Here is an 18,574-nt window from a genome sequence, read left to right on the forward strand (position 1 = left end):
TTTATAGGTGCGGAGGGTTAGGTGTTGTCCCTATTTGTTCATTGCTATCCATGACCATGGTCTATGTTGCAACTCTATGTTTTTGTTGAAGTGTCGTGTCTGAAACTCATGTCCAATACATGAAAATAGGGATATGACCACCAAAGATCAGAGGTGAAATTATGCACACAGTCCCTTTAAAAATTAGAAGTTAGTGGTCAAAAACATTTTGCCCCCCCTTAAAATGATAAATTATGATTTAGTCCAAAAAGTTGTAAAGGTAGAAGCCAATACAGTGGTAAAATCTGACGATACCGGTGTAGTTATGTAATTGAATAAAGTTACTTCCCGTGTTTTTGCTTCTTACATGCTTTTGTCAATATCGTGTAACTTTCTCAATTGCCTTGTTCTTCTGAATAATTGTAGATGCCAAAAGGGGTTCATGGATACTGGGTGGTTGATGGAACAATGATCTTTGGGGAGGGGAACTGCCAGTGGCATCTTGGATAGACGAGGTCACAGCTGATAATCCTATAAGAAGCTGGAATTTGACTGAGAATATCTATTTATGTCAACATGAGGGTAATTTATATATCGAGCATGGTAATGATATCTTATTTTGCAGGTTTGGCTGACAAGGATGGATGGTCATATGTGCTTGGCTAATTCGGTGGCGCTAAAGTTGGCTGGAGTCACTAATTTATCAAAAGATCCGAATGGTGGTACAATTATGAGTACAGCTAATGGAGGTATGTGTATTTAGTTGCTTCTGGTTTCAGGGTTGATATTTCTTGGTGGAAGAAATACAACCGTTCCATAGCTAAACAAAAATTGAAAATATAGTCTAAATCTATGTTGCTCTTACTCTTCAATTTTCTCTAAATAAATGAGCTTGACCGGGTTTTCTCCTTTTTGATTATGATTTCAGAATGAGCATGCCCAGCATTTGACCCCGGGCACAGCGGCTAGATTGTTGCATCAGTACAGGTTTTAATTCTTTTTGGCACTCCGTTTATATTTTCGTGATTCATGCTAAGACACTGCTAATAAATGTGAACGTATCTTTGTCCGGATTTTTAACTCCAGGGTGAATTCATGTCTGAACCATGAATTCGGAATTCCATCTCCTCTTTTGCATTCTGTTCTATCGTTTACTAAAAACTTGAAATTATCGTTGCATCCAATGTGATGGTGATCTTAGTTACTTAGATACTCTTATATTATTCTACTGGAAATGATTTCAGTTTGATGATACTTGGATGTTGTTATTGCCAACAGCCCGATCACTTGCTCGATGATGAAGATGCGGCGATCAGAAAGCTTGGGGTGGATAGGGCTCAAAAGGGATCTTATCGTTTCCGCTCACTTCTATCAAGCAATGCATTGTTGGCTCTAGGTTCTGACTGGCCTGTGAGCATCATCTTCTGGTTAATATTTGTTTCTCGTCTTTACCTATGTTACTTGGACTCTTCATTTCCCTAAAGTCTGTGGTTAACTTAACATATATGTCCGAAACATATTCGGACATGTTTAAAGCGGATGAGATTCTTTAAACATATGGAAAAACCTCAAAACAATCGAGCAGGCCCATGTCGGACACATATATCGACAATCATCCAAACTCCGGGTAACATATTTTTCTACGCCTTCTCGAGACCTCATTTATTGTTGTTACTCCAGGTTACAAGTGCTTATCCTTTGCGTGCCATAAGAACAGCAATGAAAAGAATTCCTCCTGGCTGGGGAAATGCTTGGATTCCGTCCGAACGCCTTTCACTGAACGACGCCTTAATCGGGTAAGCAACATTAGAACTACATTTTCTCCGAGTCTTCGATGCGTACTTATTCGTTCTCGACATATAAACGCTTGCTGCATGCTGCTTGTACCATAATCTCTAGGAAGTAACCATACATTCCTTGATAAAAAAAATCATTTGAGCTTTCGAATTGAACTGTTAAAAACTTAAAATCATTGTTCTCAATAGCATTCCTATGCTTCTCTTCGGATTTTGCATCGGCTTTTCATCGAAGCACGTTTACTTTATCATGATTTGCTTCTATCTGCACTGGCTTTAAATTTCTATACCTGGAATTGGTGTTGGATATATATGGATATATGATTGTCACAAGTATGCTTGATTTTTTCCTATATTTGAGGATCATACCTCCATATCCTCCATGTCCGAAATGTACCGAACACTGACGCGGGTATCGGACATGGGCGCTTTTGAGAAAACGAAATCCCCCGGTCTTCGTTCCAATGCTTTTAGCAGATGCTTTTCCTGGTTTCATCATGACAGGCACACGATTTCAGCTGCTCGAGCATGCTTTCTCGAGAACGAAATGGGATCTCTATAGAACGGAAAATTCTCTGATTTCGTCGTACTGTCAACCGATTCGTGGGACGACTTTGCTACCGAAGGATCTGCATCGGTTAATGCAACATATCTTGGTGGTGTCCAAGCCTATCCATGAAAGCTTTTGATCTTAAAACTGTCGGACTATATCCCAGACGATTCATGTTGTGGACTCTTGGAATAGAAGTTATGTTTGCTTTTCTAATAAAAAGTTTTGGGTAAATTATACGTTTAGTACTATCAGTTTTGACCCGTTTTAGTGCATAAACTTTTATTTTTGTCAAAATCATATATAACTTTTAGTTTTTATTTTATTTTAGTATCCTACTGTTAAAAACTTAATGCGTGTAGTATCTAAACTATCAATTTTGATCCGTTTTAGTACTTAAACTTTTAATTTTTTTCAAAACTTACGTTAAATCTTGAACATGAGTACTAAAATGAAACAAAAACTTTTAACAAAAACTATTAACGGTATGGTATTAAAATAAAACAAAAAACTAATCTTAGGTATGATTTTGAAAAAATTGAAAGTTTAAGTATTAAAATAGACTAAGAATAATAGTTTAGGTACTCAACGAGTAATTTACCCAAAAGTTTTTTTATTACAAATAAAGGCTTAATGCCTAAAATGACCCCTATAGTTTAGTGAAATTCTTTGATAAAAAAGATAAGATGAAAAAAATGTTACGTTAAATAAAAAAAATAAAAAATACTTTTTGATTTTGAAATCAATAATATATATATATATAATGATTAATACATTTACAAAAGACGAAATTAAAAAAATGATCAAATTAAAATTTGAATTAATTGCATTATACTCCTCAATCTATGACCCTTATTTTAAATTGGTCTCTAAACTTTTAAACATTTCAATTTCATCGTTAAAATATGGCTATCATTTTAAATTAGTTCCTAAACTTTTAAACATTTCATTTTCATCCCCAAATTGTGATCTTCATTCTAAATTAGTCCTCAAGCTTTTTGAATATTTCAATTTTATCCTAAATTATATGTATATACTAATCACATCTTTTGTTAATAAAATCATTAGACCAAGTTATATTATTATATGCTTGGAAAAAATTTAGTTTAAACTATGATTGAAATGGATTACATATTTGGATGAATTTGGGGATGAAATTGGAAGATCTAAAAGTATAGGGACTAATTTAGAATGATTCATAGTTTGGGGATAAAATTGGAATGTTAAAAAATTTAAGGACTAATTTAGAATGAGAGTCATAGTTTAAGGATGTAATTGGAATGTTTAAAAGTTTAAGGACTAATTTGAAATGAGAGTCATAGTTTGGGGATATATGATGCAGTTAACTCTTAAATGTTTTAATAATCAAGTGCCTAAAATGAAAGGGTCCCTATATCTTTTAATTAAGTACAAAAAATAAATAAATAAGTTTGATTCACTAACGAAGCATCGATGAGTTCATCTTCTTCACTAACGATTCTCAATCCTTTTCCTCCTAAATCCTCCAAGATTCATTCAAACACGTCGTTATCTCCGCCGTCTTACCTCTATCTCGTCCGCTGTGGTCGATCCTTTCCGGGCGCTGCTTCTGCTTCCACCGATTTCGACTTCGCCTTGCAAGATGCCCTTGAATCTTCTGGAATCGATACCTCTCACGCTAGAGTACTCCTCCTCCTCCCCCTTCTCCTTTTCTACTGTAAAGAGGAAACTATTTTATGCATTTCGGAATGTAGTTGGAGAAATGTTAGAATTAGTTTAATCTAATGGATTTTGAGTAGTTTTCCATGGAAATTTCTTTCTAAAACTCAGTTGATTGCTTCTAATCAATGTTAAACGAACTTTATTCATCTTCTATGTCATTGTTTTGGTTTTTTTTATCATCTGCCAAGAATTGATAAAGTTATGGCTGACTCTCAATTTGATTGGGAATGGAAACTCTCGATTTGAATGTTATAGTTTTGATTCTTGTGGAGGATAGAGGTTTTGACTTAGGTCTTTATGCCCCACTTAGAGTCACATATATACGAGAACGAACAACATGATAGGTTAAGCTCAATGATGTTTGAATGATATATCAAGTTTGATATAGTTAGTTGTTTAAAGTTTATATCTAAAATGTTTTCTTCTGCATGATCTTTGAGCAGGAGGCCAGGAAGGGTTTCGTTTCACAAATTAAAGAATTATCCAATATCAAGAGGGAAACAAGTATTAGTATAAATAGAGGCGTTGATCTCTGGAAAACTGCTCTTTACATAGCAGCAGAGGATGACTCTCTCGTTTCGCATTCTTCCTTTCCTTTGCCGGTGGATGCTTTTCTCGAAAGATTGGACGATCTTTCCATGGGCTACTGCTCTCACTATAATTTGTCATGCAGGTCGTAACGGGAGAATTTTTTGGAGAGCATAGAGAAGTATTTGTATGTCAGAAAGGTATTTGTAAGATTTTTTTGTTTGCTCATAACTTAATGTCTTACCAAATGGTAAATGCCATTTTCAAGTCTATTGAGCATATAAAGAAGTTGTTTATTTCTTAACTGTTAATGTGACCATCTGTTTTTCTAGCTGGTTAATCCAATAACTTCTTCGTAGGGCTTTCGGAGATCTATGACCAAGAACCAAGCAGAGCCACGAGCCCTCTATCTTCACTCTGTATGAAAGGAAGCCTTTCTATCTTATCATTTTGTATGTACTTCTGAATGACATACCCTTTTATGCGGGATTTTTTCTGTTAGTTAATCTTTACGGTTTGAGCAGGTTTTGACGCATCGTTCAGGTTCTGCTTTAATGCTTTCGCTCATACACAGTGAGATCCTGAAAATTTAAACAAGGCTTAAAACAAAAAATTACTTAAATTATGTCATTTTTTTTTGCTTTAACTACCTAAACTTTTTTTTGGTCAAACTAAGTCTTTAATTATTATGGGGGTGCTTGGTCCATGAAATATAAGATTATCTTTGGAAATAACATTACGTAAAATTAGTATGAGAATATTGTATTACCTTGTTTGCTTTGTTTAGCATATTAAACTTTAATATTAAATTGTAAATATTTGAATGAAAATTCATAGAAATATTTTAATCATTATACTATTTGAGGAAAAAAAAACAGTTTGATGCAAAGCTTTTAATTTTAGCATATCAAGCTTTTAATTTTTTTAATTTTTATTTTTGCATATATACCTTATTTTCACTTATATATTATTGTAATTTATTACTAAATTTTTTGTTAATTACTCTTCAAGATATTCATAATTATAATTTATACGTATAAAATTATGGAGAAGCTATTGAAAATTTTTAATTGTTATGAGTTCTAGCAAAAGGAAAAGGGTTGTTCTTGCAAATAAGCAAAGCACAATGCTTTGACCAAAGAGAAGAGTGAGTCTTTAGGATACTTTAGCTTTCAATTCAAGTCACTCTTGTTTGTACCTTACTTGCCAAGATTAATGTTAGAAATACTTTTTTTTTTAAGAAATTCCTATTTATTGTTAGAACAAGAAGTCATCATTCACTGCCATCTCATTCATTACTCACAGAACACAAATGGAGATGGAGAAGAAGAGATATTAAGCATCCTTTTCATGAGCATCCCTTGGTGTTTGTGGAAGATCAAAGCACTGAAGGTGAGAAAGCTTACTGCTCAGCCTGTGGGGATGTGATTTCAGATCCATACTTTAGTTGTCCACCCTGCAATTATCACCTTCATCTCAACTGTGCCCTCGCACCCGAGAGAATTTCCAGTCACCCTCTCCATCCCAAGCACTCTGATTTTTTTCTTCGAGAAAGGCCATATCCTGGTGATGAGGTATATGGTTGTGAATTATGCAAGGAGAAACGCAACATGTTCTTTTATGAATGTCGTAATTGTTACTTTTCCCTTGACATCAAATGCGCTGATTTGTCTTCTTCATTTAGTAAAGTCAACCAAGAGTCCAAACATGACTTCCACCCACATCCATTGACCTTCATTCCAAGTCCCATGGATGAATTCAAAAGATTCAACTGCTTTTGGTGTCATCAACCATTAATAGATGCTTTTTACTTTTGTTTTCAATGCCCATCGTTTGTTTTCCATAAAAAATGCTTTGATGAGTTACCTGCTAAAATTCATCACCCTTCCCATCTAATACACTCTCTTTTTCTTGACTCTAATGTGACTGATTCCTTTTGCAAGCTATGCCAAAAGCAACATCCTGGATATTTTTATTATTGTTCTCTTTGTAATTTTAATATCAATATTATATGTGTTTGGCCGAGATCCATTGTTGAAGTTAAAAGCCACCATCAACACTCATTCACATTATTTTGGAGAAGAAGTCAATTCATTTGTGATGCATGTAGTACTGAGGGGAACTATATGTCTTATACATGTTCTACATGCAGCATCACAGTCCACAAAGATTGCATTTCACTCCCACGTATTATCAAATTTTCACGACATGATCATTGTCTTTCTCACAAATATTTTCTTGAAACACAAGATCTTACAAAGCAAGATTGTAAGATTTGCTTCAATGAAGTGAAGCTTGACCGTGGGAGTTACTCTTGTGTGAAGTCTGGTTGCAAGTACATTGTTCACGTTAATTGTGCCTTGGAGGATGACAGATTTTACGAGGTGGTTGAGCGAGAAAGCCAATGCGAGGAGCTCTATGGAAGTTCAGCTGAGTCTACGCAGTCTTCCATCACTCGCGTTGTTGAGGTGAGCGAAGATGGGGAAGCCACAAAGATTGAACATTTCAGCCATGAAGGTCATTGCATGGTGTTAGCAGACAAGATGGAGGAGGAAACTGATAGAAGATGTGATGGGTGCATGCTACCTGTCTCAACTCTGTTTTATTATTGTTCTGAATCAGAATGCCATTTCTATCTCCACAAAAACTGTGCCGAGCTGCCAAGAGTAAAGCGTCATTGGTTTCGTCGATCTCCTGCCACTCTCGACTCCACAAGCTTCGGGCGGTGTGACTTGTGCAAACGACCTTGTAGCGGTTTCTTCTACGTTATCAGAGGATTCTACATTTGTTTAAGGTGTGCTGAAGTACCTGACGTGATTGAATTTCAAGGACACGAGCACTTGTTGTTTTATGATATCAAATGCAGGGAGCGATGCAATGGTTGTGGCGCTGACCCAGGTGAAGAAGGTGCATTCAGATGTGGAAAGTGCAGTTTTGCTTTGGATTTCAAATGCTTATCATTACCACAATCAGCTGTTCACAAAATTGATCAACACCAGCTGAACCTCACCTATCACGATGATAATGATTATTCAAAGCATCTTCATTGTGATATATGTGAAGTAAAAAGAGACCCGAGCCTCTGGTATTATTGTTGTTCCATCTGTGATACTTCTGCTCATCCCGATTGTATTCTTGGAGAATTTCCATTTCTCAAGGATGGGATCACATTGCCTTATTCTTTTCACGGACATCATCATGATGTTCAGTTTCATAGGACGGCTGAGGACTACCCTAACTGCTCCTCATGCGGTCAGCGTTGCCGAAGAGAAATTCTCAAGTGTACTGAGTCTACGTGCAACTATATTGCTCACTTCGAATTTCGTTGGCCTATACTCATCTAAAATGTTCGGGTAAGTTGTTCAGGTAATCATAGAGCCATTGTTATGGTTGATTGCTGAGATGGCATTGTCTTATTTGCATCCATTGACATTAACTTCAATGGTGTTGATGATTGTAGATGTGTTTGGCTCAAAATGGAAGGTTTAGAGGTGTTACAGAATTCAAAGGATTTCGCATTTCGTTCCTACTGCTTCGAGGGCTGGAAAACTTTGAGTGAGCTTTATCTATGAGTGTTATTAGTGTGTGATTAATGGATTTGTGTGATTATGTTTCAATGTCAATTTATTTGGATTTGTATGATTTGATTTGAATGTCAATTTAAGAATATTTCTTACACAGTTTTTATTACACATTCAACCCGCAAAGTAATTTATAAATGAATGTTAATGTTGGGCACAACATACTTAAGGGTAAATTATGTATTTAGTACCTAAACTATCAATTTTAGTTTGTTTTAGTATCTAAACTTATTTGTTTTAAATTATACCTAACGTTGAATTTTTGTTTCATTTTAGTATCTCACTGTTAAAAACTTAACGTGTTTAGTACCCAAACTATAAAATTTACTCCGTTTTAGTATTTAAACTTTTAATTTTTATAAAATATATGGATCAAATAATAAACATATATGTATATATCTATAACTCGAATAGAAAGTAGGGGTGAGCAAAACTTGACTCGACTCGAAAATCAAATTTCTTTTTATAATTTTGAGTTATTCGAGTCAACTCGAATTATCAATTCAGTTTTCGAGTTCAAGTTGATTTGAAATTTTGAAATTTCGATTTATTCAAAAACTTGAATTAGTATTTTGACTGTTTTACGATTTAGTCCTTGATATCATTATTCATTCAATTCCTCATTCATTTTAAGTTCATTTTTTGTCAAATTTGAACCACGTGCTCCTAAATCATCTCATAATACATATGCATTTTCAATGTTTTACTTTAAAAATTGTACAGATACCATGTGATAACGTTGTATCATGACACCATGTATTGTAAATAAAAAAAATCATTAATACTGAACAATCAAATAATCAAAATAATACTTAATTAGCATTTTTAATTGAAAACAATTGATATTTCTAAACTAATTTGAAGACTTATTGTACCTTGTGGCTTCTGGGAAGAATCTTGTAAAGCAAAATTTTCCATTCAAAAAAGGAAAATGAATATTGTACTTTAAATTGAACTTAATTTCCAATAGATTCACTTTATTCTTTTCTTTTTCGATTAAACTTAGGGTAAATTACAAATTTGATATCTAAATTTTACTGTCTCTCTTATTTCACTTATTGTACTTTAATTTTTTTTTAATTTCTTCACTGAACTTAATATATTGGGTTTCTTTGGCCACTTACTCACTCAGTCATTTTATTACTAACGACGTTATAAATAGGTTTTTATGTAGATACAAAACGATGTCATTTTTGTGAAAATTTTATTTTCTTAAAAAAATATTGTTTTGACGCTGTTAACTGTTTAATGATGGGTGACTAAAAAATTCAGTATATTAAGTTTAGTGAAAAATTAAAACTTTTAAAGTTCAGTGAGTAAAATGAGAGAGAGAGTAAAATTTAGTGATGAAATTTATAAATTATCCTCAAAATTAAACCCCACCATTGACATTGACTAGCTCCTCCATTAATTATAAATTTAAAACCCCAAGTTTCAGGCACAGAGACTTCAATCAATCCCACCCTTTACTGCTGTAAGTTTCTCTCTCTAAGCAGCATATGGTGTAATTAAAAACTTGGGTTTTTTTTAAAGTTTTTTCCCCATGTTTTATGGCTTATGCCATGCAAATGTCATTAAAGTATGAGCATGGGGTTTTTGAGCTCATAAGCTTTAAAATACAGCATATTCACTTCCCAAGTTGTTATCTTAAATCTGGGTTTTTCTTATTTACCCTGTTTGTGTGTTGAAAATCATTGCTTTGCTGTCAAAGTTTGACTTTTTCTGTATTTTTAATCAGAATTCTTGAAATTTTCATTTTTTTTTTGAATCGTTTGAATCGTTTTGAATGATTTTTGTTTGTTTGTATGGAAATAAGGATCCCCTTTTGTTGTTTTTCGATTTACATTTCGACTAGTCCCGAATTCGATCTTGAATTTTGTTATGCCTGTGAGCCTTTGATTCAGTTTTTCATCTCAGTAATTGATGTCAAAGTTGTAGTTCATATTCTGATTGATTAAAACTTCTTGCTTGATTTTGATTTCTGGTGCATTAGTTATCGGGTTTTCTTTCGAGTGTGAGTGCATTTTGTCTCTGTAAGTTTTCCCACGTATTTGGTGCTCATCGTCAGTTAATGTCTCCTTATCTATGTGTCGGACATCAATACTTTGAGAAAAACGAACGTAGGAGCAATATTGGTATTTCACTAAATTTGAACCAGCTAAACTGTTTTTCAGCTTTTTATCTTATGATTCGATTTGTTTTTCCGATTAAATTCCGTTTCTGACGTAATTTCTATTGCATTGTATCCGAGATATTTTGGGGCGTCGAATTTATGTTCGAGAGCGATCGAAAGGAGTCTAAATGAGCGATTTAAATTATAGTTGCGATTGTATTTTCGATCGCGTTGCTTTTATGTAAGCATTTCTGATACTAATCTTCTCTCTAATGGGTTTGTTCCTAGTGTGAGTCAAAAATTAATACGATAACGAATAAACAAGTCCTCATTAACTTGAAATGTTCGCGTTATGTGAACAGGCTTTCCAAAGCATTGTATGGAATGAAAGTCTGTGGAAGTTCTTGATCCAAATAGGGTTCATGAGGGCAATGGTGACAAAATCTTATTTACTATCAGTGACAGATGCGGAATTTTATATTAACGGGCGAATTTAAACTTGTTAGGTATGGCTCATAAATATACCAGTAAAGAGGACAGGAGATGGAGCGGAGTGAGCGAAGCGAACATCAACTGTTCCTATTATAAATAGAGATGTAACCTAGACCTAAAATCATTGAATAAAACTTCTAGCGCCGCCTAGGCACCGAGGACGTAAGCACATTGTCGAACCTCGTAAAATTCTCGTGTTCTTTCGATTTCTTTACCCGTTTTCGTCAACAATTGGTATCAGATGTCAGCAGCAAAATTCGAAGTCGCGAAATTCGATGGTCAGGGTAACTTCGGATTATGGCAAACGAGGGTGAATGATCTATTGGCGCAGCAATGGATATTGAAGGCTTTGCGACCTACAAAGCCGGCGTCGATGGATGAGGAAGATTGGGAAGAATTGCAGCAGCGAGCTGCAGGAACCATACGATTATGCTTGGCGGACGAGGTCATGTATCACGTCATGCATCTATCGTCTCCAGATGAAATTTGGAGGAAGTTGGAAAGTCAGTTTATGTCCACATCCTTAACGACAAAACTGTATCTGAAGCAGCGGCTGTATGGGCTGAAGATGCAGGGCGATCACGATTTGGCGCAACACGTGAATGTCTTCAATCAAATCTTTTCTGATCTGGCTCGGCTTGATGTGAAAATTGAGGATGAAGACAGAGCGATGATTCTGTTGTGTTCGTTGCCTCCCTCTTACGAACACATGGTGACTACTCTTACATATGGGAAAGAGACTATCAACGTTGAGGAGATTACTGCAGCCTTGTTGGCTCACAACCAGCGGAAGCAGAATGCAGGGGAAAGCTCTCAAGCCGATAGCTTATATGTCAAGGGTAATCGAGATCATGGACGGAAGCCAGAGAAGGCAGGGTCTGGGAAGCGGAATTCCAGATCCAAATCCAGGGATAAGAAGACGATTCACTGTTACAAGTGCAAGGAGGCGGGACATATGAAGTGAGACTGTCCGAAGTTGAAAAAGCAGACTGATGAGAAGCGTGATGGCTCATCCAAGTCTGTGAACGTGGTCGAGGATGATACTTCTGATTGCAGTGAGGGTGATATGCTTTCTATTTCAACGACACAATTGACGGATGCTTGGATTCTTGATTCTGGATGTTCTTATCACATCACGCCAAATAGGGAATGGTTTTCGACATACAGGCCGGTTAATTCTGGTTCGGTTTATTTGGGTGATGATCGATGTTGCAATATTATTGGTATTGGTGATGTCAGAATTAAGATGCACGATGGCTCCGTTCGGACGTTGAGTGGTGTTCGACATATCCCAGACTTGAAGAAGAATTTGAATTCCTTGGGCACTTTGCACAAGAATGGTTTTATCCCTAAGGCTGACGAGGATAGGGAAACCATTCGGATTGTTAAATGAGCATTGACTGTGATGAAAGGCAAGATGACTGCAGGGAATATCTACAGATTGTTAGGGAGTACCGTTGCAGGTGGAGTTTACTCTGTTGAGTCCTGTGATGATACGACAAAATTGTGGCATATGCGCCTTGCTCATCTTAGTGAACGTGGTATGGCAGAATTACACAAGAGAAACTTGTTACATGGTGTCAAAAGCTGTAAGCTCGATTTTTGCAAGTATTGTGTTCTTGGTAACAGACTAAAGTCCGTTTCAAGACTGCGAAGCACACAACTCAAGGGATTCTTTATTATGTGCATTCTGATGTATGGGGGCCTTCCACGACATCGTCTTTGGGTGGATCTAGGTACTATGTTACTTTTATTGATGATTTTTCACAGAAAGTTTGGGTGTATTTTTTGAAACAGAAATCTGAAGTTTTTGAGAAGTTCAAGCTGTGGAAAGCTGAGGTAGAAAACCAAACAGGACGAAAAATCAAGTGTTTGCGGTCTGACAATGGTACGGAGTACACAGATTCACAGTTCCTACAATTCTGTAAGGAGCATGGGATTCAGAGGCATTTTACAGTGCGCAAGACACCACAACAGAATGGTGTTGCGGAACGAATGAACAGGTCGTTGAATGAAAGAGCCAGATGTTTGCGGTTGAATGCGGGGCTTCCCAAACACTTCTAGGCTGAGGCTGTTAACATGGCGTGTTACCTTATCAACAGATCGCCAAGGGCATCTCTGGCTGGGAAAGTTGCAGAAGAGGTATGGACTGGTCATGATGTTAGTTTTGATAACTTACGGATTTTGGTTGTCCTGCTTATGTGCATGTACCAGCTGATGAGAGATCCAAACTTGATGCAAAATCGAATGAGTGCATTTTTCTGGGTTACAAGAAAGGTGTCAAAGGATTCAAGTTCTGGGATCCAGTTGCAAAGAAAGTTGTGATTAGTAGAGATGTCGTTTTTGATGAACAATCCATGTTGCACCAGAAGCAAGACATGACAGTGGTAGATTTCGAGCAGTTTCCAGTTGAGAAACTAGAAACTTCTCAACCGACTTCTGGTGGTTCCACTACGGATGATTTGCAGGATTATAGTCTCGCCAGAGACAGGGTGGGACGGACGAATATAAAGCCTCCGAACAGATTGGGTTTTGAAGACTTGGTATCTTTTGCACTTACTGTTAGCAGTGATGATCCAGTTACTTTTCATGATGCCGTTACTAGTCAGGAAAAATACAAGTGGATGGCAGCCATGGTTGAGGAGATGGAGTCTTTGAATCACAATCGCACATGGGAGTTAGTTCCCCTTCCTGAGGGTAAGAAGCCGATTGGTTGCAAATGGGTGTATAAGAAGAAACCAGCAGTAACAGAAAAAGATGGGGAGAAGTTCAAGGCTCGTTTGGCAGCGAAGGGTTTTTCACAGCAGAAAGGAGTGATTATGATGAAATCTTTTCTCCTGTGGTCAGACATACTTCAATCCGAGCAGTACTTGCATTGGTGGCTAGTTGGGATTTGCATTTAGAGCAGATAGATGTTAAAACTACTTTTTTGCATGGTGATTTAGAGGAGCAGATCTACATGCGGCAACCTGAAGGTTTCACTCAACCTGGAAACGAGCATTTAGTTTGCAGATTGAAGAAATCTTTGTACGGGTTGAAACAGTCTCCGAGACAGTGGTATAAACGGTTTGACTCCTATATGATCAAGATTGGCTACAACCGATGTGAGTATGATTGTTGTGTCTATGTTAAGAGCCTTGATGATGGTTCTTTTATTTTTCTATTACTGTATGTTGATGATATGTTGATTGCTGCGAAGAACATGGATGATGTTTTTGGTTTGAAAACTTTATTGAGTCAGGAATTTGATATGAAAGATTTAGGTGCTGCAAAGAAAATTCTTGGAATGGAAATTTATAGGGACAGAGACTCAAGGAAACTGCGGCTATCTCAACGGGGTTATGTTGAGAAAATGCTAGAAAGGTTTGCGATGAACAGCGCGAAACCAGTTAGCACTCCATTGGCGAATCACTTTAAGCTCTCATCAGAACAGTGCCCTAAGACAGATAAGGAAGCTGAAGATATGGCAAAGGTTCCGTATTCTAATGCTGTTGGCTGCTTGATGTATGCGATGGTATGTACTCGTCCTGATTTAACTCATGTTGTTAGTCAAGTTTGTAAGTACATGTCTAAAACTGGTAAGCAACATTGGGAAGCAGTCAAGTGAATCTTTCGATACTTAAAGGGTACTGTGGGACATGGAATTATTTTTGGCAGTCAGCGGGATAATCCTTTGGTTGTAGGATATGTGGATTCAAATTATGCAGGTGACTTAGATAATAGAAGATCTACGACATGGTATGTGTTTACTCTTGGTGGAGGGCCTATTTGTTGGAAGTCTACTGTTCAATCTATCGTGGCACTATCTACAACTGAAGCTGAATACATGGCAGCGGCTGAAGATGCAAAAGAAGCTTTATGGTTTACTGGTTTAGTGAAGGAGTTGGGTGTTCAACAAGGTGGAGTTCAGTTGCTTTGTGATAATCAAAGTGCTATTCACTTGGCTAAGAATCAGGTGTATCGTGCTAGAACTAAACATATTGATGTAAGGTTCCACAATATCAGAGAGTTGGTTGCATATGGAGAGGTTTTGTTTCAGAAGGTACATACTGATGAGAATGCCGCTGATATGTTCACCAAGCCAGTTACGACAGACAAGTTCAAGCATTGCTTGGACTTGTTGAATGTTTCGAGTTGTTAAAAAAGCAAGGTAACCCAACCCACATTGAAGTTTCCAAGGGGCAGGATATTCGCCAAGGTGGAGATTTGTTAGGCATGGCTCATAAATATACCAGTAAAGAGGACAGGAGATGGAGTGGAGTGAGCGAAGCGAACATCAACTGTCCTTACAAAGAAAGTCTCGTTGTGGGGTTACGAATTATGTGTGTTGGGGGTATGGGGGCGCAGCCCCCGCGGTACGGTACAGGGTTGATTTTGTAATTATGTACCAGGGTTTTCTATTATAAATAGAGATGTAACCTAGACCTAAAATAATTGAATAAAACTTCTAGCGCCGCCTAGGCACCGAGGACGTAAGCACATTGTCGAACCTCGTAAAATTCTCGTGTTCTTTCGTTTTCTTTACCCGTTTTCGTCAACAAAACTTTTAAAATTTAGGGGACAAAATTGAATTTAAAAAATGAGGGGACTAGTACGAGAAAAACATATATAATCTTTTATTCAACGTGTTAATGTTTTGACCTTTGTGTCGATCAGGGGCGGACCTCCATGGAGCCCGGGGTATCCCGGGCAACCCCTCATCCATGGGTAAACCTCCATAGTGCCCGGGGTATCCCAAGCAACCCCTCCACAAGTGTCACCCCTCAAAAGTCACCCATGGGGCTCTTGCAAACCCTGACGAAGGCTCTTGGGTCCGCCTCTGGTGTCGATATTGCTTATATTTATAAACTTATCTTTGTCGTGCCAAAAAATTCTTTCATTCAACGTGCTAAAAACTACACGATTACGACACATGATAATACATAATACAAATCATGGAATATCGGATGTTGTCGAAAATATTCCCTTATTCAAAACATTACTAAAGGTGAATATTCGATTGAGTGCAATCGAGTCGAGTCAATATATATTTAAGTTAGTCGAGTTGACAAATCTTATTTTATGATTCAAACTTTATTTGAATATTTTTTCCGAGTCAAATTTAGTTTATAAAATTCGAGTCGAGTCAAGTTATTCGATTTTTTATTTAAATTTAATTATAAATATTTATATTGTTATGATACTAATTGATTTAAATTTAAACGGCTTTAAATAACCATATATGATATGTGATATATATATATATATATTCCTTCATATTTTTTCATATGTGATATATATATAACCTGCAAAATCAAGAGACTCGAAAGATATTCTTTTTATTTTTTTATTATTGAGTTTTTAAACCCTTTTTTTCCTCATCAGACGCTCCTCAAATATTTATAATAATTATTTATTTATTAAAATATGTTTTATATATTTTGAAGGGAAAAACAAGAGAATGGTTATTTAAAGATCTTCGGTCATAGCAAAAGCAAAAGCAAAAGAGATTACCTTACCCTTACAATTAAGTAAAGCACATGACTTTAACAAAGAAAATATTCTTCAAGTAATTTAGCATACCAACCTTTCAATTTTCCTTTTCTTATAGTCCTTGTTATGAAATTTGGTGAGACTTATTAACCACATATCAAATCTTATAACTAATCACTTACACCCCATCAAAAAAGAGTTAACTGTATTATGTGTCTCCAAAACTATAACTTTCATTTTAAATTGATCCTTAAACTTTAAAATATTCCAATTTCATCCCTAAACTATGACTCTCATTCTAAATTAGTCCTTACACTTTTGAACGTTCTAATTTCATCTATTATTCTCCTTCTAAATTAAGTTTGAGGACTAATTTAGAACGATAGTCATAGTTTAGTGATAAATTTAGAACATTTAAAAGTTAGGGATGAGTTTAAAATAAGGGTTATGCTTTGAGTGTATGTGATGCAATTAACTCAAAAAATATTCAATCACTTATACGTTACAATCTCGTAATTTATTTTTTTAAATATTTTTATTTTAAAATTTTAATTTGTTAACTTCTTAAATCTTTAATTATATTTCAAAAAATACTTAATACGAAAATAAGTGTTCAAACTATACCGCTTTTCAAGAATAGGTGCCTAGACTATTTTTCGATACATCCAGGTGTTTAACTTTATAAATGCTACTATTTTAGACCCCTCGACTATAACGGCCGTTATAAAACGACACATGTCACAATTTTAAAATTTTATTTTTCTTTAAAAATAAAAATATTGTTAAAAAATTTAAAAAGAACAACCCGCGTGCAATCCCCTTGATGGTTGGAGTAAATGAGACTAAAATAACAAATTTTAAGAGTTTGGGTTTTTTTGGTATTTTAGGAGAAAAAAATTGAGGCTTTTCAGAAATAAAATATTTTTATTTTTTTAAAATTAAATTTTAAAATTATTAGATTGTGACATTTGTCACTTAACGGACTTTTTTAATGGCCGTTATAACAGATACACCTAAAGTGGTAACGTTTGTAATGTTAGACACTTAGATGAGTCGAAAAATAAATTAATCACCTATTCGTGAAAAGCGGTATAGTTTGGGAACTTATTTTATTATTAAGCCTTCAAAAAATGGTAGTAAATATATTTGTAAAAAAAACTTAATTTAATAAACAATTTTTTATATATCAATTGTTTTTTATATATAATTTTTTTAAAAACTTAATATCAATTTTTTTGGTATAAAACCTTCAAAAATTGCTGTCCCTTTTTTCCCATATGTATGGGGTAAGGGGATGTAAGATAGTAGACTGTCCCCAACACCAGGTTGAGAGCAGCTTCTGTAGGAGACCTCCGAATTATGAAATGCCCTCCGTGAGACTCGATTCTACGACCTCAAGATTAAGAACCTTGTGCTCTAAAACCTTCAAAAAAATGATAGTAAATAAATTAAATAGATATTTTTTTATTTTTTACTAAGGGTTTTTCAAACCCTTAAATCTAATTCTTTAAAAAACGATTGGATTGTTTGAAGTGTCCAAAGTTCTAGCAAAAGGAAAAGGGTTAACCTTGCAAATAAGCAAAGCACAATGCTTTAACCAAAAGAGAGGAGTGAATTTTTAAGATGTTTTAACCAAAGTTTATCTTTCAGTTCAAGTTACTATTGTTTGTACCTTACTTGTATTAATGTTAAAATGCTTTATTCTTTCTTTCTTTTCTTTAATTGCTTTTTTGCAAGAAATTCTTAGTTATTGTTAGAACAACTAGTCATCATTCACTGCCTTCTCATTCATTACTCACAAAACACAAATGGAGAAGGAGAAGGAGAAGAAGAGAGAGATTCAACATCCTTTTCATGAGTATCCCTTGGTGTTTGTGGCAGAGCAAAGCAACATTTTTATGTCAGAAAGGTATTTGTGAGAGATTTTTTGTTTGCTCATAGCTTAATGTCTTACCACATAGTTAATGCCGTTTTCAAGTCCATTGAGCACATAAAGAAGATGCTTATTTCTTAACTGTTAATGTGACCATCTGTTTTTCTAACTGGTTAATCCGATAACTTCTTCGTAGGGCTTTCGAAGATCTATGGCCAAGAACCCAGCAGAGCCACGAGCCCTTTATCTTCATTCGGTATGAAAGACAACCTTTCTGTCTTATCATTTTGTATTTACTTCTGAATGACATACCCTTTTATGGGGAATTTTTTCTGTTTGTTAATCCTTTCGGTTTGAGCAGGTCTTGACGCATCGTTCAGGTCTAGTTTTAATGCTTTCGCTCATACACAGTGTGATGCCATAACTGTCATAAGTTTTACCATTTTGCTTCATGTTCCATGCAATATCATTGTCCAATACTTGTTTCCA

At 35.6% G+C, this 18,574-nt stretch overlaps 2 protein-coding genes and 1 pseudogene across 2 annotated transcripts; all 3 read left to right on the plus strand.

The window, feature by feature from the left end:
* The window catches only part of LOC120205061, a 93,930-nt pseudogene extending 91,875 nt beyond the window's left edge, over positions 1-2,055 (plus strand).
* A 1,719-nt stretch (positions 2,056-3,774) lies between these two features.
* On the plus strand, positions 3,775-18,341 carry LOC120205103. Its single transcript, XM_039205040.1, has 3 exons — positions 3,775-3,987; positions 4,470-4,754; positions 18,282-18,341. The coding sequence occupies exons 1-2, from the start codon at positions 3,778-3,780 to the stop codon at positions 4,704-4,706; spliced, it is 447 nt and encodes a 148-aa protein (XP_039060971.1). The 5' UTR covers positions 3,775-3,777; the 3' UTR covers positions 4,707-4,754; positions 18,282-18,341.
* LOC120205062 lies at positions 4,929-7,898 on the plus strand. The gene is made up of 3 exons (XM_039205005.1): positions 4,929-4,973; positions 5,079-5,127; positions 5,860-7,898. Exons 1-3 carry the CDS (start codon positions 4,929-4,931, stop codon positions 7,896-7,898), a joined length of 2,133 nt encoding a protein of 710 aa, XP_039060936.1.
* Positions 18,342-18,574: the final 233 nt, after the last annotated feature.

This window comes from Hibiscus syriacus, unplaced genomic scaffold (assembly GCF_006381635.1).
Source record: "Hibiscus syriacus cultivar Baekdansim isolate YM2019G1 unplaced genomic scaffold, ASM638163v2 tig00012104_pilon, whole genome shotgun sequence".
Lineage (NCBI taxonomy): Eukaryota > Viridiplantae > Streptophyta > Magnoliopsida > Malvales > Malvaceae > Hibiscus > Hibiscus syriacus.

Coding starts and splice junctions, on each gene's coding strand:
- LOC120205103 (XM_039205040.1), top strand. CDS start 3,778: ATGAGTTCATCTTCTTCACTAACGATTCTCAATCCTTTTCCTCCTAAA. Junction 3,988..4,469: donor TCGATACCTCTCACGCTAGA/GTACTCCTCCTC, acceptor ATCTTTGAGCAG/GAGGCCAGGAAGGGTTTCGT.
- LOC120205062 (XM_039205005.1), top strand. CDS start 4,929: ATGACCAAGAACCAAGCAGAGCCACGAGCCCTCTATCTTCACTCT. Junction 4,974..5,078: donor GAGCCCTCTATCTTCACTCT/GTATGAAAGGAA, acceptor CGGTTTGAGCAG/GTTTTGACGCATCGTTCAGG. Junction 5,128..5,859: donor AATGCTTTCGCTCATACACA/GTGAGATCCTGA, acceptor CATTACTCACAG/AACACAAATGGAGATGGAGA.